At 51.9% G+C, this 24,972-nt stretch overlaps 6 protein-coding genes across 6 annotated transcripts, besides 1 other annotated feature; 3 read left to right on the forward strand and 3 right to left on the reverse strand.

Moving 5' to 3' along the window:
- Positions 1-2,721: 2,721 nt before the first annotated feature.
- Positions 2,722-4,138, forward strand: CTRU02_206152 (PAP2 superfamily protein; the record flags this gene model as incomplete). The annotated part of the gene is made up of 2 exons (XM_036728670.1): positions 2,722-3,143; positions 3,193-4,138. The coding sequence occupies 2 exons, from the start codon at positions 2,722-2,724 to the stop codon at positions 4,136-4,138; spliced, it is 1,368 nt and encodes a 455-aa protein (XP_036579559.1).
- Positions 4,139-6,583: 2,445 nt separating this feature from the next.
- On the reverse strand, positions 6,584-8,811 carry CTRU02_206153 (uncharacterized protein; the record flags this gene model as incomplete). Its single annotated transcript, XM_036728669.1, has 2 exons — positions 6,584-7,362; positions 7,413-8,811. The coding sequence occupies 2 exons, from the start codon at positions 8,809-8,811 to the stop codon at positions 6,584-6,586; spliced, it is 2,178 nt and encodes a 725-aa protein (XP_036579558.1).
- Positions 8,812-9,235: 424 nt separating this feature from the next.
- Positions 9,236-11,681, forward strand: CTRU02_206154 (RNA processing protein; the record flags this gene model as incomplete). The annotated part of the gene is made up of 5 exons (XM_036728668.2): positions 9,236-9,284; positions 9,354-9,625; positions 9,670-9,807; positions 9,856-10,146; positions 10,197-11,681. The coding sequence occupies 5 exons, from the start codon at positions 9,236-9,238 to the stop codon at positions 11,679-11,681; spliced, it is 2,235 nt and encodes a 744-aa protein (XP_036579557.2).
- Positions 11,682-12,234: 553 nt separating this feature from the next.
- On the forward strand, positions 12,235-14,636 carry CTRU02_206155 (FAD binding domain protein; the record flags this gene model as incomplete). Its single annotated transcript, XM_036728666.1, has 8 exons — positions 12,235-12,383; positions 12,438-12,517; positions 12,568-13,075; positions 13,125-13,159; positions 13,209-13,422; positions 13,478-13,551; positions 13,604-13,884; positions 13,935-14,636. 8 exons carry the CDS (start codon positions 12,235-12,237, stop codon positions 14,634-14,636), a joined length of 2,043 nt encoding a protein of 680 aa, XP_036579555.1.
- A 1,522-nt stretch (positions 14,637-16,158) lies between these two features.
- Positions 16,159-16,664, reverse strand: CTRU02_206156 (uncharacterized protein; the record flags this gene model as incomplete). The annotated part of the gene is made up of 2 exons (XM_036728665.1): positions 16,159-16,438; positions 16,579-16,664. The coding sequence occupies 2 exons, from the start codon at positions 16,662-16,664 to the stop codon at positions 16,159-16,161; spliced, it is 366 nt and encodes a 121-aa protein (XP_036579554.1).
- A 2,790-nt stretch (positions 16,665-19,454) lies between these two features.
- Positions 19,455-19,532: a sequence feature (Short protein (CTRU02_206157, KAL0939547.1) was converted to a misc_feature.).
- Positions 19,533-21,712: 2,180 nt separating this feature from the next.
- CTRU02_206158 (uncharacterized protein) lies at positions 21,713-22,388 on the reverse strand (the record flags this gene model as incomplete). The annotated part of the gene is made up of 2 exons (XM_036728664.1): positions 21,713-21,927; positions 22,073-22,388. The coding sequence occupies 2 exons, from the start codon at positions 22,386-22,388 to the stop codon at positions 21,713-21,715; spliced, it is 531 nt and encodes a 176-aa protein (XP_036579553.1).
- Between the last annotated feature and the right edge of the window lie 2,584 nt (positions 22,389-24,972).

The raw sequence follows: 24,972 nt of genomic DNA on the forward strand, positions 1-24,972 counted from the left end.
CGACGCCGGCAGGTGGACATCCAGCCTCCCGCTGAGTAGTTTGTGTCCAGCCAGGTTGCTTGCTTGCTTGCTTGCTGCTGCCTCGATTTTCCTCGATTCCCGCTGCAATGCCGGGGGTGCACGGTGAATCCTGGGTCTACTACGGGGGAGAGTGACGAGGCGGCAATGACGATAATCTCAAAATCGGGTGAGAACCAGCTGTTTCACCGAAATGATTGTATTTCAGGGGAAGCGAGCCTGTACGTCAGTGTGCTTCTTTCTTCTTCGTCCTCTTCTCGGCTGCGACGTATTGAACTGGGGAGCTCAAACAGGCTGGTTGGGAACAGGGTTGTCAGGTGGGCAGCCCTGTAGACTAGGCCGGCCAACATCAGCAGCACGCGACATCCATCCTATCTTCCTGCGACTGTGAACTGGCCAGGCGTGGGCTCGGGTACAGGGGACATGCTGCAGCAGGTACTTTGGGTCCTTGCAAGGTCTGACGGCCGGGGGAATGAGTTTTACTGGATTGGATGCGGACGAGATAACGCTGGCTAGTGATGTCGACCGAATGAAACGACGAACGAATTCGTTGTACGTGGTAGAACAATTACCAACCACGTATCGGTAAGCAACACCAAAAGATTGCAATTTAGACATCGTGTGCTTGGAGCCGTCTGCAGCTTCTAGATCAACTGATGCGATCCACAACGGACATGTTCCGTAGGTCCTAGTGTTGGCTGTCAAAGCACCTATCCTCGCAAAAGGCGAGGCAAGAGAGACGAAGATGGGGCAAAAAAAAAAAAAAAGGACTTAAGAAAGAGAATAACAGAAAAACAGCAAAGGGACCAAAAAAATATCGTGAAAAAATGGATCATGACTCCGTCCCAGCGTCACCATATTCCTCGGAAGGGTGGAAGTAGTTAGCTGCTCCTGCCTGTGTTACAGCAACTGCAAAGCCCATAGTCGCATCATCACGTAAGGCAGGTTCGAACACGCTACTACTAGCTTTGAGTACGCCAAAACTAGCTTGCTGTGGATACCTTCCGATCAGTGCATTACCAAAGAGCATCCCTGCCCTTCCATTGTTTCTTCCAAGATAAGCCCCGTGCGCTATGATTCACTGCAGCCAAGAGGGTACGTACTGCTCTATACTAGTACAATACTGTCTGTAATAGTAATGGCAGGAACCTCTCAGAATGAATGTCCCTTCCTCGCTCCCCGCTTTTTCGGGAAAGTACCTGTACCCGACCCGCAGCATCCGAGCGTCTTGCACTTTCCTGTCGTGTGCGACCTTTGCTTTCCGCCATGCTCCGGCCTCAAAAGTTAGAACAGGTACCGTTCCTGTCAGACACGGACAATAGACTCGAGACAGCCAGAGACAAATCCAGAGACACACTCACACACAGACAGGAGTAGCAGCACTTCAGTAGGTAGTCAGCCAGTCACTCAGGCCAAGGCAGCATTCATCAGGATCACAGAGAAAACCCCCCCTCCCCAGAAAGATCGTCAGTGGGATCCCAGGCAGACGGCGCAGTTTTATGTGTTGGTCGGATAAACGTGTAACTTTGATACATATGACGGTTGGATTGGCGAAAACAAACGAGGGGCGATGAAGAGGCGCGCGAAATAAGGAAGTAATACGCTATGGAGTAACCGTCGAGAAAACCATCCATGTAGTGTAGGCAAAAACGGCACAGCAACCAAGCAGACTCACGGCGAGGTACCGTTGCAGTTGTACCCAGCCAAGACGGGCAGGTTCAGGGTCCCCTTCGATGAATCAACTCAGCATCATAGCTCCATCTTCATTCGATTACAGCATCCAGTCCCAGCGTCCCACGCGCCGCGACGGACCACTTACCGCCCGGCCCCCCCTTGGTCCTCGGGTCAGCTGTGTAGGGGAACTGCACGTAAAGGTACTTGGACTCTCCGACAGCGAGGTACCTCCCACCACACCCAAATTCTCTCGGCCTCTGACAAGCACCCCGGTCCCCGCCGCTTCCGTTGGCCGGCTTGGGCTGTCTTGGTCACCCTTCGCCCACTGCTTGGTGTCTTGGTACTTCGTCTTTGAGCCTAATGCTCTGGTCCCAGAGGCTCTCGCTCGCTCGCTCACTCACACCCACACACCGGGGAGTCCACTTCTGCTCGGCCGGCCTCCTTGACCCTGCCCTGTCTGTCTCTCAGGCTCATCTGCTCTATCCGTCCCTTTGCCTTACCTTAACCTACTTTGCCTTACCCTGCCGTTCCGCCGTCCGTTCCGCTGCCTCATCATACATATGAATTCAGCCATCCACACTTTTTCCTAACTTTGTCTTTTGTCTCATTCCCTTTTGACCTCTTCCTCCCCTCCACCCTCTACGCATCTTCTCCAACTTCTACTGTCCGTCCTTCGGCCAACATATCCCTTCCCCCTCCCGCCACGAGCATTCTTCAGGATCATTTAGTGGAATTGGGGGGTTTTTTTTTTTTTGGAATTCTTACACGCCGATATCCATTGGGCTGGGGCATGACGTAGTGGGCCAACTGAGAGATCATCTAACGCTAAAGAGAAAGAGAGAGAGAAAAAATAATAATCACACCGGATGTCTGTGGTTTAGTCAGACAAAGGACAGACGCACCCCTCGAGGAGACCTCACCACACCCTTCCGGTCTCCATCGTCGCCTATTACTTGTCGCCACACCCCTCGCTTTGCGTCGCCGTCCTTCCTCTCCGACATTGTTCTTTTTTCCACAAGAGCAGTCATAATGCGAGACTTCGCCAGCTTCCTCCAAGGGAAGCCAACCCTGCCTTCGCTTTGGACCAGTAACATCAACTTCGCCAAGCTCAACCCCATACCGCACCGATACCGACCCAGCCGCGCAAAGAGGAACCAGAAGAAGCGCGCAAACCTCAGCGGCCCCGAAGATGTCACTAGCATTCAGAAGTCTCTCAACCCTCTTGAGACTCTTCAAAAGCTGCGAAATCACAAATGGGGACTGCTTGATCTTCAGTACATCATCATCGTCGGCCTGATCGTCTTTTCCCTTTGCATCACGCCATCTGCGCCGTTGATCAAGACCCTCGCCGTCGCCGGCGGTCTTCTGCTCCTCACCATCCCTCTCACCAGCCAGTTCTTCTTCCCTGGATTGAGCATATGGGCATATCTCATCTATTTCTTTTGTAGCCGGTAAGTTGTCTTGGAAGCGCTTGTCGGTGATGTGTGCTGATCAAAGTAGCTTTATTGATGCGAAATATCGCCCCCACATTTGGGTGCGCGTCCTGCCCGCTCTCGAGAACGTTCTTTACGGCGCCAACCTCTCGAACATCTTGTCCGCCCATACTCACCCTGTTCTCGATATCCTCGCCTGGATTCCCTACGGCCTCGGTCACTTTGGCGCGCCCTTCGTTTGCGCTGCCTTCTTGTTCTTCTTCGCCGCCCCCAAGACTCTCCCCGTCTTCGCCAAGTGCTTTGGGTGGCTGAACGTCCTTGGCGTCACGATCCAGCTTGTCTTCCCTTGCACACCGCCATGGTACGAGAATGAGCACGGCCTCGCCCCCGCTGCGTACGGTATGCCAGGCTCCCCCGCTGGCCTGGCCCGAATTGACGCCATCCTCGGCATCGACATGTACACGACGAGCTTTAGCACCGCCCCCGTGCCGTTTGGTGCTTTCCCCTCTCTGCACGCTGGCGATGCCGTCATCGAGGCTCTCTTTCTGAGTTACTGCTTCCCTCGCTTCCGTCCAATCTTCATCATGTACGTCGGCTGGATTTGGTGGGCGACCATGTATCTCAACCACCACTACGCCGTCGATCTGGTCGGTGGTTCTCTGCTCTCCGCCGGCATATTTTACTTCGCCAAGGCACGATACATGCCCCAGCAGCAAGCCGACAAGAAGAACCGTTGGGAATACGACTACGTTGAGATTGGCGAGCAGACGAAGGTCTGGGATGAGGAGTACGGCCGGATGTACAACATGGGCTACCTCCAGCGACGCAGCAGCTCTGACAGCGACGAGTGGACCGTTGGTAGCAGCTCCAGCTACAGCTCATCGAGTCGAGGCAGTGGCAGCTTGAGCCCTGCTCTCTCCGAAGAATCTGGTCGCAGCATTTTCAGCATCGAAATCAAGCCCAACACCGACCGTCCCGAAATCCCTCAACTTCACGAAATCGTTGTCCGGTAGAATGTGCGGCACGCGCAGACAGCAACGATCGCTGCAGCAGTGATGTCGGGTCCTGTGGACGACGACCAGATCATAAAAACCCCTCTTAACACTTTATTTTCTTTTCGATTCTCATCAGCACTTTTTTGATTTCAATCGGATACCACTTTGGAACACCTTTTTTACCATTTTGCATCAGCACAGCAACGGCGCAATCGTGGTATTTTTTTAAACGACAGAACAGCCCGAGATCACACAGACTCTCGATAGGCTTGGAAAGGTTAACGGCCGCATGGATGACCAACAGGAGAAGACCCACGGAGTCGGGACGGGGCGCATACGGGATTGGGGAACTGACGATATAGAGACCCCCGTATATACATAATGTGTTCAATGTTGAGTGAGGTTGCTCCTCTGCGCAAGCAGGGGGACGACCGCAAGGAGTCCAGCCAGGAGGAAGGCGGATCCGATGTAATGTGGAGGTATTTAGGGGGAGAGAAAGAGAACAGCATACCACCACTTGGTAGAGCTAGAGCAGTCGCTACTGAAGTAGTTGATGAAGAACAGAATATACGAGATTTACCTCTCGCACAATATCCCAATCACCATGTTTGAATGTATTGAATATGCCCAAACCTCGCAAAACCAAAAAGCCAAAAAAGAAAAGAAAAAGATGTGCAGATATGCAGATCCCATTTGACATGTGACGTCGAAACCACGTCGTCGATCTCCAACCCCCAAAACTGTTGATCCCCAGTGGCTTGAGAAACAGGGACGGCTGGCGTTAGCCCTCCGCACAGCCACGCCTTCAAAAAAAAAAAAACTCACAGACACTCTCCATCCTCCCGTCCACCTCCCGTCAATAGAACACAACGGAAGAATCCCGCACTAAAAAAACATCCACGGGGCTTCCCGACCGGTCGGTGACCCTCCCTCGCACTTACCGACCGTGCCCCCGACGGACGACCCCCCCATGTAGAAACAAACAAACATGGACCCGCCGTTTCCCGCAACCGGCCGGTCGACAAGGATTTTCTTGGCAAGGATTCTTTTTTCCTCCCCTTCCCTTCCCACTTCACCCTCGTTTGCTCATTTTATTGATTTACTGTTTAAAGAAAAACACACAGAAATTTTTCGTCTGGGGAGGGGGGAAAGCTATACTACGGGCCGGGATGCGGATGGAGACGTAATTTCCACCGCCGCGGCGCCGGGTTGGTTCTCATGTACGACATTGGAGCCGCCCCCTTCCCCCTCCCCTACGAGGAAATCTTAACTGGGATAGGGGAGGGTTTGTCACCTTGGCCTTATTTCTTTACTTCCCCCTTCGGAAGGCGTTTGGCCGGGGTGTGGATGTGATTAGGGCCAAGAGGGGGGTGAGGGAAGCTTTTCCCAACGATCGGAGATACGATGCTAGCGTTTGCTTGCTTGCCAATGTTGCTGTTACTGGGGTGCGTTAGAGGGTGAGGGTTTGCATCTGCCGGCGAGGTGATGGAAAGTGGGAACGGGGCCTGGACTTTGTTCTAGTCGGCGCCTCGAGACACCGCAAACGGGTTTTCACATGATGAATACTCGCGACGGGGTCGCCGCCGTCAGTTACGTTCGTTGGTTGATTTTCTCCCGTGGAACGGGCGCAATGATGCCCGTTTCCCGAAAATGCGGGTTCCTTTTGGTTTCGAAGGCTTGTTGCTAGTTGTATCAGTACGCTCCTGGAATTGTCGCGTTTGGAGGATCTGATGGATAACGATGCGAGTAGCGGCTGGATCAGAGAAGGTAGAAGGGGGTAAAAGAGTGAGATGAGCAACAGGTCAGCCAACCGACTCAGGATTAACATACTTCAAAGTGGTGCGTTGGAATTCACACAATCTGGAATCATAGCAGTCTGTCTTGATCATCTGGCATCATTGGCTAAACCTGCCTGGCTAACTACCTAGCTGACAAAAGGCCCTATTGAGCCACCTCCCCTGTGTCGCTTTCCGAACCCCATGAAAACCTCGCGGGAGGCATATGCATTAGGTATCGATCCATCCAACGCCCCAAAAGAAAGAAAACAAGTCGAAGAAATCATTCCCTGAGCCCAGTGCCGCACTATCCATTCGCCGTGGGCTTCCCAACGAGGAACAACACCTCATGGCAAGAGGCATGACCTTCCATTTAGGTCGGTAGCAACGGAGCTGAAACGAAGCTGAGTGCTGAATCACGATGGGTGGGCGTAGGGACGAGCGTGAATAAAGGCCTCTGGTGCTCAGCATGTACTTTTCCATACCATGTAAATGCAAGAAAAAAGAGGCCAACTGGTTCCCAAGTAAAATGGGCCATCAAAACCATCGCGTGGCGGCTGAGCCGGTATATACTCTGACAGTTGTAAAGTAAGACGTTCTGGGTCTCGTTGCCGCTGAGTCATAAGAAATCAGGACGAGAGCCGGAATGCGATTAAGAACGGGAATGCTTTCCGGGCCAGTTGTGCTTCTAGTACTTCGGCGCCGGGATGGGCGTCTCCTTCTTGTCCGACTTTCTGCGCTTCCGCTTTTCCTGCTTGGGGGTCTCCTCGGCAGCGGCCGGCGAGGTTTGTTTCAGCGCAGACGGGGGGAGAGGGACGGCCGATTCGCGTCGGACGCTAGGGGGCTGAATGGGCGTCTCCTTGGACTTCTTGGAGCTTTTAGATTTGCTCGCTTTTGGAGTCGAAGTCTCAACGGCCGGACTGGAGCGAGTGGGAAGGTCCGTGAAAGTGAAGCCGGCCTTGGGCACGGTAGGGGGAAGAATGGCAGTCTGCTTTTTGGCAGAGGCCTCAGTGCTGTCGGCATCTGTCTTGACCTTCTTGGCCTTCTTCTCCGTCGATAAAGCTTCCTTCTGCGACTGGGCCGAAGAAACTTCGTCAGAGGCATGCTTGCGCTTCGATGCCTTGGGCGTGGCGACAACGCCCTTCTTGTCCTTCTTTGAGCTCTTGGGAGTGGGCTCATCAATATCCATGCTATCTTGCGACTGGGCAGCTGCACGCTTAGACTTCTTTGAGCTAGAGGGCGCGATTGGGGCTGCGGTCATCTCAACATCTTCGGTGTCTGCTCCAATACTGCCCATGGGAGTGTCATTGGTGACACCAATCGGGCGGAATCGTGCTTTCAAGCCTGCAGGCTGGGGACGCGCCGCGTTTTGCTCGTTCGTCAGGGCGCGTGTGTTCACACGAGGGTCGCCGCCAGGGAGCTGTGTGACTCGTTTGATATGGAAGACATTTTCAACCTTCTGGGAGGCTGCACTGCGTTAGCGATATTCTTGCTCAGCAAATGTAAGTCGATCATACCTGACTCGTATCTTGTTCCCTTCTTGTTAGGAATAAGCAGCTGGATAGACGTGCTTGCTTCGCCCTCAAAACCAACAGTGTAGTCTTCCGAGTTGTGCTTGAAGATAGCGTCTCCCTTCTTCGCCTTGTCCATAGGGATCTCAACCTTCTCAATGACGTTGATAGGCATGGAGGCCGGGGCAGTGAAGTACCAGAGCTGCTTGCCATCAAGCTTGGCCTTGGTGAAGAAGTCGGCCATGTCCTTGCCGTCCTCGTCACCCTGAGCCTGTCTAAGGACGAAGTCCTTGCCAACGAAGCCGGGAACGCTGAGCTTGTTGCTGTTGCGCTTTTCCACAATAGCAGCAGATTCCTCGACATCACTTTCAGATTCCTCCTCGTCGGAGTTGGATCCCTTCTCCGAACCGGATTCCTCTTCTTCGCTGCTGGAGCTCTCCTCCTCGCTAGAGGTTGCCTCACTCGAGCTGGTCGAAGCGGCCTTGGCTTCAACTTCCTTTTCGTTTTCGGCCTCGCTTTCCGAATCGCTCTCCGAGTCGCTGGTTGAGGTAGATGAAGCGCCAGCAGAGACAGCTGCCTTCTTGTTCACCTGCTGGGCGGGCTTCTTTTTGGATTCGCTCTCGCTGTCGCTCGACTCTGATTCGGAGGTAGACTCTTCGGAAGAGCTCTCGGGTTTGACGGGGGTCTTCTTCTTAGCCGAATTGGCCTTTGAGATAGAGGCCCTGCGCTCGACGTCACTATCAGCAACCTCGTCCTCCTTGCCACGCTTGGCTTTCTTCACAGGAGTGCCGGCGGCCTTGCTCGAGGACACAATGCCATTGGGCTTAGCAAGAAAGCTAGGGACTTTTTCCTGTTCATCGTCGCTATCGCTGCTATCGCTGCTGCTGCTGCTAGACTCATCGTCGTCAGAGTCGACGGCATGAGGGTCGAACTTTTCGTTCTTGGCCTTGGACTGGGTGCTTCGGGAGAATTTGCTCCGCGATTGGCTAACAGGCTCCTGGTCCTGCTTCTCCAGCATGGCGCTCAGCGAGTGAACGCCATCAAGCTTTCGTGACGACATGGTGCCAGGGCTGGGTTCGAAAGCAGAACGCGGGGCAGACGAGAGGTGCTTCGAAGGCGTCGTAACGGGAGAATTGAGCGCGACAGGAAATTTTTGAGACGCTCGCCGAGATAGTACGTTGACCGGGGTTGCACGGGCCGCTGGTGGGGTGGACATGTTAGCGGCAACCGCAGGGCGATGCGCCTGAGTGGCAGGTGTAGCTGCCCTGCTGCCAGGCGTCTTCGGTGAGCCAGACACCATGGCTGAAGATCGGGCCCACATGTAGGAATTTTCAGTGCGTTTCTTCGGTGTGTGTTCTCCGCCTCGAAAGCCGACATCGCGATATCGATCTGAACCGCCCGCCATCGTGGAATCAGAAGACGTTTGTCGACTGGTGTTTCGTGGGTGGTTCTCTGAGAAAGCGAAAGCTAAATCTAAGTGAGTTTTGCGAGGGAGAGTGTGTTGAGGAGAAAAGCAGAGGCTGACCTTCTTGAGTTGGCAGAGAAATAGATCACCCAAGGCAGGTGCCAGATGAAGGTAGAGGGCTGCTGCCTGTCTTGCAAACTGGCAGGAACTTTCAGTTCTTTAATTGGGCGATTGCCGATTAAGTGAAAAGGGAGCGGACCTGGGCAACTAAGGCAGGTGCACTCAGAAGCCTGAGTAGGAACACCTGAACTCTTCATTTGGGCAGGAAGGAGCATCAGTCTCACGCCTGCCACGTCTGAGTCAGCCTAGTTTACTCAGAGTTTTTTCCTTTTTTTTTTTTAGTTGAAGCTGAAATTAATTCATCATGGCGACTCCGAAAAGACGCAAGATCGAGACATCTGACGGAGCCCGGCGTGAGTAATCCCTTCAACTGGGTCACTCAACAAACCCACCATTTCCCTCAGTTACTGACGACTGTTAAGCAATGAGTGCCTTCGCTTTGAGACAGCAACTTCTTTCAGCCAGTCCGTCTTTGTCGCCGGTCCCTCAACCTGAGGCTCAACCGTCTACAGACTCCCCCCAAGCATCGACACCTACGCCCGGTGGACGATCTCCGGCGAAGACAAGGTCCTCAAGAAGGATTGCCAACGCCGAGAATGCGGAAGTTTCTCAGGAGAAATCCTCTGGCAATATTAACCAGAGCATTCCGGGAGTTTTAGGTACCACACAAACTGTTGATGCAATTCTCGCGAAGTAGGAGACTCCCCTGTATCATGAGAACCCATATTGACGTCGTATAACAGCTCAGCAATTGCATCTACAGTCGAAACATTAGCTAAAGCTGCTCCGCAACAATTTTCAACATTTAGGCCGAGTAAGAGCAATTCGCGGAGGCATGCGAAGGGCGTCCTGGAGCTGAACCTGAAAGACAGCGAGGCAAGTTTTTATCCAGGCATGACCCAAGCATCCAACTAACTATGGCAGCGCTTTCTGGTCTTGGGAAGTTACGGAATACGGGCAGTTAGCGGCGAGGTCACAGTTGCTGGAGCAAGCATTCGGTCTTCAGATGATATCAGATGGGTTCATGCACCCCATTGTCATGGGATTCCCGTGGTGCGCTGCTCCGATGAGACAACATTAGAACTTCATCCGCATCCCCAGGCCTTAGGCCTTCGAAAACTCGAAAGGCTGTCCCCTCTCTTCAGGAGCTTGTGGAATGAGTCAGAGGAGGCTAGGCCGAGCAAGAAGAGAGCCGCTCTAGAAACATACAAAATTGTAAGCTAGGTTTTTTCTCCTGGTAGTATTTTGTCCACTAACAGCTTTAGATTTGTACCTCTGACGACGCCCCTAAAAGAGCTCTGATCCAAGACCTCCGCTCACATCCTGCATGGAATAAGAAATTGGCAGGTTTGGCAAAGACAAAGAAAGATCAGGTCTTGAGCGTAATGCTCTGCGGCCCAAAATCGTCTGGAAAGTCCACATTTGGTCGAATTTTGGGTAACCGTCTTCTCACTGCCCCCGGTCCAGACCGCAATACTACTCGGTCTGTAGTTATAATGGACCTTGACCCAGGGCAGCCGGAATACACACCAGCTGGGACAGTATCCTTAGTTCGGGTCAGAGAGCCAAATCTGGGCCCTTCTTTCACTCATGTAGCGACGTCCGAACCAGCTGTGACCATTGTGCGATGTCATTCTATCGCCTCAGTGTCTCCGGCTTCAGACCCTGAACTGTATCTGGAATGCGCGCTAGATCTTTACCATCACTATCAAAATACGTGCCGGGGCCTGCCCTTGATCATCAATACCCCAGGCTGGGTTTTGGGCACTGGCTTGGATCTATTGACCGAGCTGACCACGAAATTCAAGCCCACAGAAGTAATCTATATGTCCGAAGACGGCCCTAAGGAGAGCGTCGAAGGTCTCCAGACGGCTTGCAAAGGAACATTTACTATGCTGCCCTCTCAGCAATCGGAGTTCACATCACGAACAGCGGCACACCTGAGGTCGATGCAGGCGATGGCTTACTTTCACATGAGGCGGCTGACTTCGAACCAATTCACATGGGACCCATTGCCACTGACAACGCAGCCACCCCTGTTGGTGAACTACAGCGGTAAAAGAAGAGGTATTCTTGGAATCGTCAGCTACGACTATCAGCCGCCTGCCGAACTTCTTGCAGAAAACATTAATGGATCAATACTGTGTCTGGTCGAGACCGTTGATATCAAGGCGTTCAGTCGTCTAAGGGGGGATAACACAGGATCCGCTACGACTACCGACGAGATGGATGTGGATGGGGGCGTCGAGTTCAAAGTGCTGAATGACATGATCTCAAGAACACCGGAGGGTCTCCCATATATCCCGAATAGCGACGCACAGACTTTGGACCCTCAGTACTCACAAACCTTGGGCATGGTTCTTCTGCGTGGTATCGATACCAAGGCCAGCGTCATCCAATTACTAACGCCGATTGCTTTGGAGCGTATTGAAGCAGCCAAGGAAGCAGGGCACTATCTGGTCTTGGTCCATGGCAAACTTGACTCTCCTGGATGGGCTTACACGGAAGATCTATACTATCAATCCTTTGGTAGCAATGGTGCAGACTCAGCGGACGATGCTGTGGAGGTCATGGATGAGGACACGGATAGCGACGACTCAGATAAGGAGCCGGACAACCCTCAGCTGGCTGGCGATGTTAGTGGAACTCCGTGGATTGAGGTTCTTCAGGGCCATGAGAAGCGGCCAGTAGGATCAAGAGTATGGAGAGTTCGGCGCGATCTTGGGCGGGCCGGTCCGGGCGCTGAATAGGACGGAAACGCTGCATCGTCTGAAGAATTACAGATTGGTGACGACTTCTAAACTGCTTATATAACTGCTGAAGAACCTCCAATCACACCAAGACTTTTGCACGTACGCATGCATGCCCAGTGTATCCAGTTATATCTACTAGTACCATCGTGCCAGTAAGGACCGTTGCATTTCAAGTCGACGCTAGTCCCTGCAAGATTTGTCTTCACAAACCCCACATCTTATGACGTCCGTGAGCCCATCAAACTAGGAAGGTTCCCCAATTCTGCCCCTCTAAACGAGCCCCTCCCTTTGTCATGCTTTTTCATCGCTTATTACCCCAAACTCTACCCCAAGAACGGCAGTTCACATCGGTCCCGACACCGATGCGAAGTCCCGCCGGGGGGCTTTAGCTCCCGAGTTCCATCTTTCTACAAAACGGGGTTTGCTAGGGATGAAGCTAAACTCGTTCTTCGCTCAACTTCAACTTTAGACTGATGTTTTTGGTGGAATTCGTTGAAAACACAGAGTGAATTTTTGCTTGTCACCTTCCTTTTCTGGGTCAATCAACACGATGGGACCTCAAGAGTCCAATGTTGATGTCTTGATCATTGGCGCCGGCCCGGCCGGGCTGATGTTGGCGTTGTGGCTGGCAAGACTTGGGGTCAAGGCGCGCATCGTCGACAAGCGAACGGCGAAGATCTACTCTGGGCAGGCAGATGGGTGAGACATTCCGATTTTTGGCATCGTAGAGCTTGACACTGAACATTGTACAAGGTTTCAAGTGAGATCCCTAGAGATTCTAGACAGCTTCGGCATTGGAGAGCGCGTGTGGAAAGAAGCAAATCGTATGCTAGGTATGATGTCTCATTGTCGACTCAAGGAAAACTCAGCTTACATCCCACAGAGGTCAGCTTCTGGAACCCTGACGAGAACGGCACGATCCGTCGCAGTGCCCAGGCCGTTAACACCATCCCTGGTCTCTCACGCTTCACAGAATCCGTCCTTCACCAGGGCCGCATAGAGCAGTTCTTCCTGGATGCCATCCGCGAGTCGTACGCGTCGGATGAGGAGGCGCTCAATATCGAGCGCATGGTCATCCCAACATCGCTGGAGATCGATGAGAGCAAGGCCGAGGACCCGGATGCGCACCCGATCACTGTCACGTTGCGCCATTTAACTGAGGAAGAGGCCACGCCGACGCAGAGGCTCAGTAACCTCAGCGATGGCATCTTCAGAAGCAACCTCGCGGATGATGATGTTGCTGGCATGCTTGCCAAGTCAGAAAGCCGCGAGGCTAGAGACGAAATTGTTAGAGCCAAGTATGTCGTTGGATGCGATGGTGCACACTCGTGGACGCGCAAAACGTTGGGGAAGGAGTTTGAGATGAAGGGAGAGACTACGGATGCTATTTGGTGAGTTTCGAGGTTTCGTGGACTACAAGACTGATGCTGACCATGTCAGGGGTGTGATGGATATTGTTCCGATCACCGATTTTCGTAGGGAAGACTCCAAGGCACTGCGTTTCTGTTGGCTGACACCTCATAGCCGACATCAGATTCCGGACTATGATTCAAAGCACTTCGGGGGCGATCATGATCATTCCGCGGGAAAACAGGATGGTCAGGCTGTACATTCAGCTCAAGGAAGTTTCAGCAGGCGGAGGTCGAGTAGACAGGTCCAAGATTACACCCGATATCATTTTCAAGTCTGCGCAAAAAGCTTTCAGCCCGTATAAGCTGGAGTACCATTACTGCGACTGGTGAGTTGGACTTTTTGTCTTCAATGAGAGCTGAACAGCGCTGATTCCTTTCCAGGTGGACAGCGTACCAAATCGGCCAGCGAACAGGCGACCATTTCAGCAAGCTTAACCGGGTCTTCCTTGCTGGAGGTGAGTCGCTCTCTGCTCCGCCTTCGTATACGCCGGTTGCTGACCGCACGAGATGCCGTGCACACTCACTCACCCAAGGCAGGCCAGGGAATGAACATTTCTATGCAGGACAGCTACAACCTAGGATGGAAGATCGGATTGGTGTGCAAGAACATTCTCCCCCGGGAAGTCCTGTCATCGTACGAACTCGAGCGGAAGAAGATCGCGAAGGACCTCATCGCCTTCGACGGCAAGTTCTCCAAGCTCTTCTCCGGCCGCCCGGCAAAAGACATCATGGACGAGACGGGGGTTTCTGCAGAGGAATTTCAAAAGGCCTTTCACACGAGTCGAATGGTATGTGCCACTGACACCATCCAGATGACGTGTTTGCTGACGCACACCAGTTCACGACCGGCTTGGGAGTAAACTACCAGCCGACAACCCTCGTCGCCAAGGAGCCCGAGGAAGAGTCCGATGGCGAACACGGACTGAAACGTAGTCCCGCCAAGAGCACGCAGTCCCTCGCGACAAACTGCAAACTTGGCCAGCGCTTCCCGTCGTTCAAAGTCATCCGGCAATGCGACGCCCGCTTGTGGGAGCTACACCACAAGCTCCCTTCCAACGGGCGCTTCCGACTCGTGGTATTCGGCGGGGACATATCAAAGCAGGGCCAGCGCGACTTGGTCAACGCACTCGGCACCTGGCTGGCTTCGTACCTGCCGAAGCTACCCACCATCAAGCTGTCGCCCGCATCGGATCCCCACGGCGGTACGATGAAGTTCAAGACCGAAGAGGACCCGTCCATCGTCGATGTGCTACTCGTGCATTCGGCGCCGCGGGACCAGATCGAATTGCTGCGTGACGTGCACGAAATGTACCACCCCTTCGACAGTAAGCTCGGGTGGGATTACGACAAGGTGTTTGTGGACGGCGAGACCTTCTACGAGGAGCCCCAGCATGCGTATGAGAAGTACGGCGTCGACCCAGCCAAGGGAGCTGTGGTTGGTCTCCGACCGGATGGATATGTCGGTCTAGTCGTCCCGCTTGGACACGATGGTGTGCAGGAGATACAGAGCTGGTTTGATGGCATATTTCAGCGTAACTGAACATCTCGTATATAAACTAGACCTGTGAAGTATAAATGGCAATATGAGGGTCCCGTTCTGTAGGATGGCGAACCATTTGAGAACGAGTTTGCTCTAGATTCCGTTGAGATGGTGGATGCGATAATGATGACGATTATAAAGCTGGTAGAGTTCAAAGAGATGCAGGATGCAGGACGAACAGGGCGACGGAAACAACAAGGTAATAACACACAAGCCCCCAGTGCTAGTGTGCTTGCCTTGAAGCATATCGCCCTAATTGAGGTTTGTCTAATAGCAGTCTAGGTTCTGGGAAGAAATCCGCAAGAGTCCCGGTTAGGTGCAAGCCGTAAATTCCTTGCCCGAGTGGTTACTTCTAATCGTAATTGTAAGATGGCTACGGTAATTCTACTATACAGAGGGAAAGCCTCTGTCGCCTATGGTAGTATTGCTCAGACTCACTCTCACTGAATAACCCTCAATAGACAGGGACTTGTAAGCATTGCATAGTTCACGGCAGGCGCATAGTGCTCGTGATAGCCGAATACGCGAACGTGCATTCAAGATGCTTATAGGAGAAAACTAAGGTTTATCCGAATACATGCCAAATTGTAAATCTGAGTGATTCTTTACAAGCAGCAACAAACCAAGAACGTGCCCACAAAAATAGCCCAACCTTGACAGGCGGCAAAGATGACCGTAAACAGCTGTCGGTGCCCCAGTCATCGCCGGAAATTGAGCCTCGCCCCTCGGAAGAACCTAAGGCCGCCAACTCAATGCAAGTGCGACATTTTCATTTGTTGGCATCAAACCCCCTCTCAAATGACAATTGAGCGTGTCAGCAATGTTCACATCTTCATCCATCTCAAGCGTCATTTAATGATCTCCCATCTTTCCACCGCTCATTCTCCATAACAGCCAACATTCGCTATCGCTCAAACGCCTAGGTCTCATCAGCGTCATCTAGAAGTCTAGGTTATCTGCGCACGAGAATGGCGGTGTCGCGACGCGTGATGCCCTGACCCGTCTTATCCTTATGCCCACAGGCATCCGGCCAAACTCCAGTGACTACCAGCTGCCGTCCGGGAAAGAAAATGCAAAATGCATCGCACCAAGGAAATCTTTAGGCAATCCGCATTATCGACTCTGATCTCATCTTGAGACGATACCTGCGAAGCCATGAGGACATGTATCGCTCGCGCTGACAAAAGAGAAGTTGCTAACAAAGACAACCCAATCCATCGCTCATTACAGCGCCTTTGCTTCATCAGGTGCTCCTTCACACCGAACAAAAAATGAACAGAAGGAAACCAACACAAACCACAGCGAACATATCCAGTCCGAGATGCTTCGAGGCCATCAAAGCCCTCAAGAGTCTTCAGGGGCGCCAGCTCAGCTGAATGGGGAAATGTGGGGCATCGACGTCAGCCGCGGTTTTCCCGAGCGAGCTCCAAGAAGCCCCACCAATACTTGGCGTTGCACTCGCGCGACACTTTTGCAGAGCGTCGGCGCTGATTACTGACTTCGTCCCAGGCTTTTTTTGTGTTTAATTCGCAAATTGCTTTCCGATGCCCAAGAGGTCTTTCGGGTCGAGGCGGGATGTCCTCTTGTGCATCGCCACAACGCCGGTGCTGGAGGTGAGGGCTGCATCGACTTGAGCGATGACATTCTTTGCACACTCGACTCGACCCCGCTGGCTCGCACATGTCCCGATGCCCTTGCCGCCGCCACAAACTTCAAGGTCGAGGTCTTTAAGGAAGTCTCGAAGGTTGACTTTCGCAGCCGTCAACCTCTCTTCCATGGGCATGACCCTACTCTTGAAGCCGCTGTCGAATACCGTTAGTCGAGACGAAGCGTACAAGGCCGAATCAATACTACAAGGGCGGAAGGAGGACGGGGAAAGAGGGGGAGGTTCAGAAAGGCATTCGCGAGCCATTTCTCGCGGGGCAGAGGTGGTGGCACTCACGAGGTGATAGAGCCTTGGTTGGGGGCAATGGAGGCTGCGGTGGAGGCGGCGGCGGCGGCGGCGTTTCTGCTCTGAGTGTTGTCCATGTTGGGTCTTGTCGATTAGGTGAAGACAAGAAGCTTAGAGCAACCTTTTGACGATACGGCGAGTATTGGAGTCAGAATACACGAGAGAAGGTACAGTGTTGGACTTTGGTGTCCGGAGTGGTGGGAGTTGAAACGAGACCAAGCTGATGAAGGGGACGATCCCACTCAGAGTTAGGAGGTAGTAGCTTGAATTAAATGAGAGTTGTGTAACTCAAGACGGCGAGTATAGGTGAAGGCAAGTTCAGAAAGCAAAATAAAAGCGTCTTGTCGTGGAGGGTGCGTCGTGATGTCGAGGGGTGCTGGCAGAAATTGGGGGAGGGAAGCAAAGCTCATGGCGAGTTGGCGGGAGCGGTAGCGGCCCCAGCACAATGGTGGCATGCGCCGCAGATGCAGAACGGGGGGAACACTGTTCCCCTGGACCAGAAAGTGATTGGCTGAGCAGTGTATGCCCCGATGACGCTGGTTTGCACCACAAAAAAAAAAAAAAGGTTGTCGACTCGGTCTCTCTCGGTCTTCCCATGCTCCTGAACTCAACGTGCCGTTACTTGCCTTTCCCTTTCGGCTTTTGGTAATCGCATCCCAATTGCGGCAGGAAATTCCCGACATCCATTGTGTCTCCCGTATCGGTGTGTCCCCCGTGTGTCCCAAGCATGCTCTCAGTGTCTGGAGTTTTGTTTCTTGTCATCTATCTACGTTTACCTAGTGTAAGGAAAGGTACCCACCACTTACTTACTGCTCAGGTGTCGCGCATCCACGCATCCATCCACGCCTTCCCCCCTGGTCAGTCTCACACATAACAGCATAAGACCAGAGTTGAGACTTGGTGAGTTGGGTGGAATGAGAAAGCAAAAACACCGCCAGGAAGCCCCACTCCAGTTCTCATTCTTCTCTCTCCTTCACACCCCCGTCCACTGCCCCTCATTGATGAAGGCGCTGACTGCCTGTGATCAAGTAACCCACACCCAACGCCCAGTGGCATCACCTACCCCAGCCCTTCTTCTTGTCTGCTCCTCCCGTATGTGGTTTGACAGCCAAGATGCCTACTGCGAAATAATCGCACTGCCCCATCGTGACTTTCTTCCATGACGATAAACCGCGCCTCCTTCTGCCGTGCATCAGCCACGTTTCCTCCCTCCTCTGGCCAATGACACAAGGGAGAATTGGGCTAAATGAGACTGGCTTGTAAAGTTATGGTGTGGCGCATGACAATCTTACACTTTTTATCACCCAACGCCCAATTGGTCACTGAGGCTTGCTCATGAGCGGTCGTGAAGACAAAATGACGCTTTCCGTTCACCGCGATGCCACTTTTTTTTACTATTGTGACAAGTATTTGCCTTCCATCGTGTCAATTGCATGAGAGGCCAGCGACAAACACTCTATTTTTTTTTTCTATTCAATTCTAATCGACTGCTTGCAATTGGTATAGCATTGTGAAATACCGATTCATTTATGGCGCGAGAGTGAGAAATGAGATGCCGTAGATATCGATGCTCCCGCCGTTGGTGGGAAATAACTGCGAATGGATGCATGGGTTGAGAAGTAGACACGAAAAAACGTAAAAGTGCAGGCAATGGCTCGATTACTTCCTCCCCCGTTTTTTTTGCTCTTGAGGCCTATCGCTCCACTTCGACAGCTATTGGTGTCCCTGGGCCTGCCGTTACACAAAGTTGGTTCGCATAAGGCGGCGGGCTGCTGCTGCCTGATTGAATTACTTACTTGCCTTGCGCTAAAAGCTATGAGGGCACTTGGGAATTATTATGGATCTAGCACGCTGGCTGTCATTGGCAATTGAAACGGATCCTACCAGCAGATTGGGGATTTCATTTTCTTCGCCATTCAAGCAATATCAACAGAGCAACGATGCACGATATTCGTCCCAACCTGCCTCCTCAAAGCACGCTTGTCATCAGTGACAGGATACAAGGACAGGGTCCTCGGGGCGGAGTACTAGTCTGTGCGATGGGGACATGACCCGCTTGCCTGATTAGGAAACCATAGTGGGGGTTGCTGATCATCTCAAGGATCCGGGCCAAACTTGCAGAACAAGCTTAAATATCGGACCAACGAAATACTTGGTGCAGATGATCACTACTTTTCAAATTCAGCATGTTGATACACTATCCATAACCAGCACAAACAAACTGCCCGCGTCGACAAAAAAATTGGAAACTGATAACAACGTAAAGTGTGTCCGCCATCTGTATTAAACTTGGGCTGACAACTGCAGAATGGTAAGCATACGTCAGTAACGGCATTTAGCTCCACCTAGAACTCCACAGACTTGTCTCACCATATCAATCAAGCATATGTTGACATTCATCTACATCGCCTATTCGATGATGGCTTTGTTTTACGAGACTGGTCCTTGGCCGATAAAGCCTCGTCGATCATTTGAAAGCTCGGGCGCATCCAGACTAACTGGCCCAATGCCCCCACAGCTTGACTGACGACTCAAAATTCAACAAACGAGTAACTTCTGCCCATCTATTTGTTTTCACCACAGGATATGGTCCAACTTTCTGCGCGCTCTCTGGGCACATCAGCTGCGCCTCTCTTCATCAAAGTGTGTCAAATGTCAAACCGTCCACCACTACATGTAGATGGCTCGAATATAACGGTCGACTGTGGAACAAGCTTCTGTCAACCATAGCGTTGCAACTCTGAAGAGACAAATTTGGCCTGGCACAACCCCACTGCCAGTGCCTGAGCATCTAGTATGCTCTATGATATGCGTAAGGGGTTCAGGTTTGCGTTGAAATCATCAGCATTGAGCTCCTTTTTCCCTTCTTAGTCTTCCATTGACCTAAATATCAGCACATACGACCATACCCACTGGAAAACTCGGGATCCCGTCCGCTCTCCCATAGATAAGCCAGTGAGGGCCGGATTAGTAGTTGGGTCGGTGACGACCAGCGAATACCTGGTGTTGTATGTTTTTACATTTTGTGCTTTTTGCTGGTTTGAAATCGCCAGCATAGCACAGTTACTTGACAATTAGGCCCTACTTGCAGCTCGTGAGCGGCAGAATTCTAAAGTTGCAAGTCTCGGCAGGTCCGGGCGCGACATCACCCATTTTGCAGTGGGGGGCTCAGCTCGGTCCGGCCCACACCTCTCTCTTGGGTGCTTCTAGGGCATTTGGTGGCGCTGGGCCTCAGCAAACGCAAGATTCAGCCGCGGGCAAAGCCATTCAGGCCGGTGGCACTCGCCCTTCAATTCAGCCCGTCCAACATTTTCAAGACGATACAACCGTATCAGCATTCTATCAAGAAAATTCCACGGCTGTCAAGAAGCCGTACATCCTGTGACGGGCACCTGCATGCCAAGATGCCAGAGTACAGGCGACATCCCGCATGAGGCCAGGGGCTCCGAGCAGCTGGGCGCCGACTTCAAATTCCTTTGTCCAACGTATTGTCTCTCATACCGGCTGGACTGGATTTTAGGACTTGTAAGACGTGTGAGATGTGAGGTGAAAGCGGGCCGGCGATCGTGTCTTCGAGACACGACTCGATCAAAACTTTGTGAAACCTGCTGTCTTGCTTGTTCAAGTATTTGGCGCTGGAGGCTGTCTTGTCTTGTTCAAGTATTTGGCGTGGAAGGCTGTCTGTACTGTGGCATGAGCATGGCGGAGAAGAGTGGGAGAATGAACATTCCAGAGCCCACATTCAACCGGATATGTCTCGCATCCAATGCGACGACATTGTCTTTCCACCCCATTCAACAAGCCGGGGAAGTTTGTTACAGCTGACATGTGTGCGCGGCGCCCCCATTTAATGCCATTAAATGGGCTAATTTGCCGTAAAATCAACCGGTCTGTAGCAGCTTCGATCCGCGACGCAATTGATTCTGGCACCTCTCACACTAAGACCGTCTGTTTTCCCTCGCGCCAAGAGGCGATTTTATCGTTTCATTGAATGCTCGCCTGACGCTTTCGAGACATGAATCTCTCAGCAGCCCAATGTAAGGATATGACCCCAGACGGTATCTCCAAGCCCGTCCCCGCCGGCGCACACCCACTGAATGTGGGGGTGTCTCCGTGGTGTCTAACACCAGAGGTGCGACCATTCACGTCATTATCCATATTGAGAAATCACGGCATAGCTCAATGAGAATTGAGCCTCAGAAGTGATTCGAATTTGAGTGCGAAGGAAGATCAGCCTTGTGGTTATGTTCTATGAGCCTGCCTCTGCTAGTTTTGAGCATTTAATTGGATGGAATCAATCACAGCGCGTAAATAGCATGCGATTGGGAATACCAATTGGCTCGGCGAAGGAGACAAATCGCTAAAGAATTGAACGCATTTATTCGTAAAATAGATGAGATATAACACTGAGAACTTCTATACCTGAAAATGATTTGACACCGCTTGTAGCCAATAAACCAATCGTCAACGTGGATGCTGTATTAGCTTTTTAAGTACCCATATCCTTGAGGTTCCATCTAACACCACTCTTGAGCCGAAATACATGGTCTAAGATGAAACTGCCGGTCCCCCGTTTCCGTCAGATCTATTTCGCTTTTACATATTCATCAAGAAACCTTACACCACCGAGTGCTTTTTGTAGTGTTGCATCATCGTCGTGTGTATCCAAGTCGTGACAGGACACAAGAAAACATTGATAACAGCAAATGGGAATAAGGGTGTGGTTCTAAATGCAGAGTAAAGAAGAAGACGAACGAAAAAAGATATATAATAAGTCAACATAGGAGAGATAGTCCATTTGCGTCGTATGGTCCCCATTTTGGAGAAATCGAATGGCAGAAGTTCAAGGGTACGTAACGACAGACCGGCTTTTTAGTAGCCGGGGTCATACTGGTGGATTTAGTTGCACATGGGCACACTGGAACGGTTGAGACGCTTTGGTGTTAACAATCGAAGCTGTCACACACTTCGGATGACTGTGGCGTGCCAAGGTTTGCAGCATACTTGATCGATGCGGCATGCCACGTGCATGCGACTGAGCTGAGGTCGACATCTTAAGGCCGGGATGGGAACTGGCTCCCAACACCTCTGAGGTTTGATGGCAGAGACACAGGGACGCCGTTGTTTATGGCAGCAACAACCCCAGGGGTGCCGGCTGGGAACAGACGGTCGACATTCGCAACGGCAGCAGCTGTGGAGTACGCTCTGTTCTGGAGTCCCACGGGGTTGCCCATGCTGGGGCCATTTGAGTTGTGGAAGGTATGGCTCTGTAGGTAACTTTGCAGTGGCGTAGTTGTATCGGTTTGAGGCAGTTGAGGGTCGGGGCGAGGGGGGAGATATCTGTTATCATGCCCAGACATTAGTATACTCAGGAACAGATCACAAACGCTGTGCAGAGGAGAAACTGGGGGAGATGGAGTCATGTGTTCATGTGGGTAAAGGTGATGAAAGAATAATCGGAGAGAGGGTGGTAGATGAGCCTTACCCGTTGGCGGAACCGTGAGTAGCAGTGTTAGATGCCATAATTGATGAGGTAGACAGGTACGAGGTGAAGGATCAGAAGAAGTCAGTTTTGTCTTAGGCTGTGGATGGCGTAGGCCTCGATGCAGTAGTTGTAAATATTGAGACGTAAAAATTGGGAAACGATGATATTTGGTGAACAAGACATAGAAGATGTGCAAAGGAGTTTTGGTTGTTGAAGATGCGGAGAGTGACCAAGCAAGGAAGTGAGAAATCAGGCTTGGTAGCTGAGGGTGTTGTAGCTCAGAGTGATCTGAGAAAATCGGAAGGTACAGAAACATTGGGGATCTTTAGGGATATAAATACTCGACTGACTTTTGGTTTCCGACGGAGATGTAGATTGCAGTGATTTAAGAGATGTTCGAGTCAAAATTGGAAGAGGGGGAGGATGAGAGAGTAGATTCCTCGACGGTAAACCCAGAAACAAAAACCAGACAGTTCGACCTGTGTACAGCCTGCACTGTGCTATGGCTGGTTCCCGGCATGCTGGGGGAGGGGTGTGCGTTGCAAGGACGGGTTAATCATACAGAAAATCCCATGCCTCCCACACTTTTCGTCCACCCCCTGCACCCCCTGCACCCCCTGCAATGCGACAGGGATGCCAGGAATGATGGGTGCGGGTGGGTGGGTGGGTGTGTCACTTTGCCTGGGATACTGGCAAGAGCTGCCAGGGGATGTGATGCCCCTGGCACTGGCGGGGTTAGAAAACGAGTAAACGATCTGCGATAGACCGCTTGGGTATTTGCAAAAGCCTTATCCGTAAAATGGTCTCATCTACAGTATCAAAGTCCGTTCTGCCTTCCGTGAGCTCTGAGGCATTCCTCGATTCGCTTTTCTTTCGCAAGCCACTTCCTCACGTTTCATTCCTATTTTTTTCCTAAGATCCTCCAGTTGGGAACTTAGTTGGGCGGCGGAAACCATGCCGCTTCTATCAATTTTTTAAGCTGTATTTGAGAACTGATAAGCCTACTGCTATGTATGAAGAATTCCAAAGCCCTTGTGAAGAAGCCCATGGCTTGTCTGGAGCAATGCTACAGTATCTTACAATGTAGAAGGTACAGGATCAAAATTGTATGAGCCAGAATTTGGGAGACGGTCAGAAAGAACAAAGTTACTGTTGCAAAGAAAATCCTGTAGAGGCAGGGAGTGCGGTATAAGGATTACTCAGACTCCGCCTTACGTATTTCGGCGTGTTGAGTAGCTTGCGGAGACCACTCACTCCCTAAGTAAACGCAGTCTGAGGATAACCCCGGCCCTCGTGGTAAACACATTACATTGCTGGCTTTCTGACACAGCTTCAGGATTTGCGAGCTGGTAGGACGTTCCCATCCAGCTCTTAGCCGGGTTGCTTAGGGGCATGTGCCTGGTACCAGGACGGGTTACCTAACCACCCGTCCTGAAGCTTATAAATCGGCTGTCCCAGAAACCACAATTGCAAACACCACACCCCACGACACGCAACCTCCCATGGATAGTGAACACTATTCAGCAGGCAGTGGTGGTGGTGGTATTCGGGACTGCTGCACAGTCGATTTTCTCCTCCCAGGGCGCTAGTCGCCTGGGGCCGAGCTGCAAGGTCCACTATTAATGGCGCTGGCCGGCTATCGTCGCACCCATGTGCCGCCCGAATAGGCGGAATATTTTTCTGTCCCTCTCTTTACCTGTGCCCCTACCCCCGGTCTTTCTCTGTGCCTCGTCTCGTAACACCACTAGCCTGGTCGCCTTTTTCTTTGCTGTCTACACCCCTTCTCTTGCCTGGCAGACTAGATTGTCTGGGTCTTGGTACGGCACACGACTCTAGGTCAGGCGCCTGCCAGTGCAGCAAGACAAACCCAAAGCTCAAGCCCTCAATGAGTGACCTCATTGGGGCTCCAAAGCATAACTTCAAGGCATGGCCTGGAAAGCATGGATTTCAGGTTGGACATTTTGAAGCTTCATAATCAAATGGCGAATATTAAAGACATGCAAACACGTGGGAGGCGGCAATACATTTACTCTCTTCTCACTTGACAACCTCATGCAGCTGGGAAAAGCTGGTGTTGGATTATGGTGGTTTTCCTCCACTTCGAGATAATGCTCCCAGTGATGTGTGGTGCGTGGTCGCGAGTTCGCCTGAGGGGGCATTTCAATCCCAAAGAAAACGAGGCTTACCGAGTATCCCTGTCTTTTAAAAAGACTATAAGCCTTCAGGTTCCTTGCAAATTACTTTTCTCACATCAAGGGGAGTTCTTTCTCAGCTGTCACGAGCGTTAAGAAAAACCAAAGATGCAACGATGTCTTGGCTTTGGCTCAGAGGACAGTATCAGTTGGGGTTGCAGACGCACAGTTTTATGTTCCTGCTGCACCCACCCTCCTTTGACAGCGATCTTAATCCCTGAACCTAGCGCCCATGCCAAGTCCGTACGCGTTCTGCTAGTATCTCTCTCGCCGCCAACACCTGCACCCTGCTCGCCTACCCTCGCCTTCCATCCTCACCTTCTACAAACTCCAACAACCCCAAACCAGACGACGCCCCTCCGAACCAGACGACGCCCCTCCGAACCAGACGACGCCCCTCTAAACCAGACAACGCCCCTCTAAGCCAGACCACGCGTACCACGCCCACCCCCTCCCTCCCTTACCAGATCATTTCGCTAAACACCCACCAGAAGGGGTTTTTTGCTTTATCCCTGATCCTTGTCGTTCGTTTCTCACTACAACATCTTTGCAGCAGCTGGTTCCACGCCTAGTTCCCTTCCTTCCCAAACAGAGTCGTCCTTCTGGAACCCGGGGCGGAATGCGACAGTCAAGGAACTGCCATTTCAACATCCCGGACCAACAGCTATTTTGTCATGGCTCTGGGATATTCAGTGACCTCATCGGCTC

The sequence above is a fragment of the Colletotrichum truncatum genome, assembly GCF_014235925.2.
Source record: "Colletotrichum truncatum strain CMES1059 chromosome Unknown Contig_0003, whole genome shotgun sequence".
Taxonomy (NCBI): Eukaryota; Fungi; Ascomycota; class Sordariomycetes; order Glomerellales; family Glomerellaceae; genus Colletotrichum; species Colletotrichum truncatum.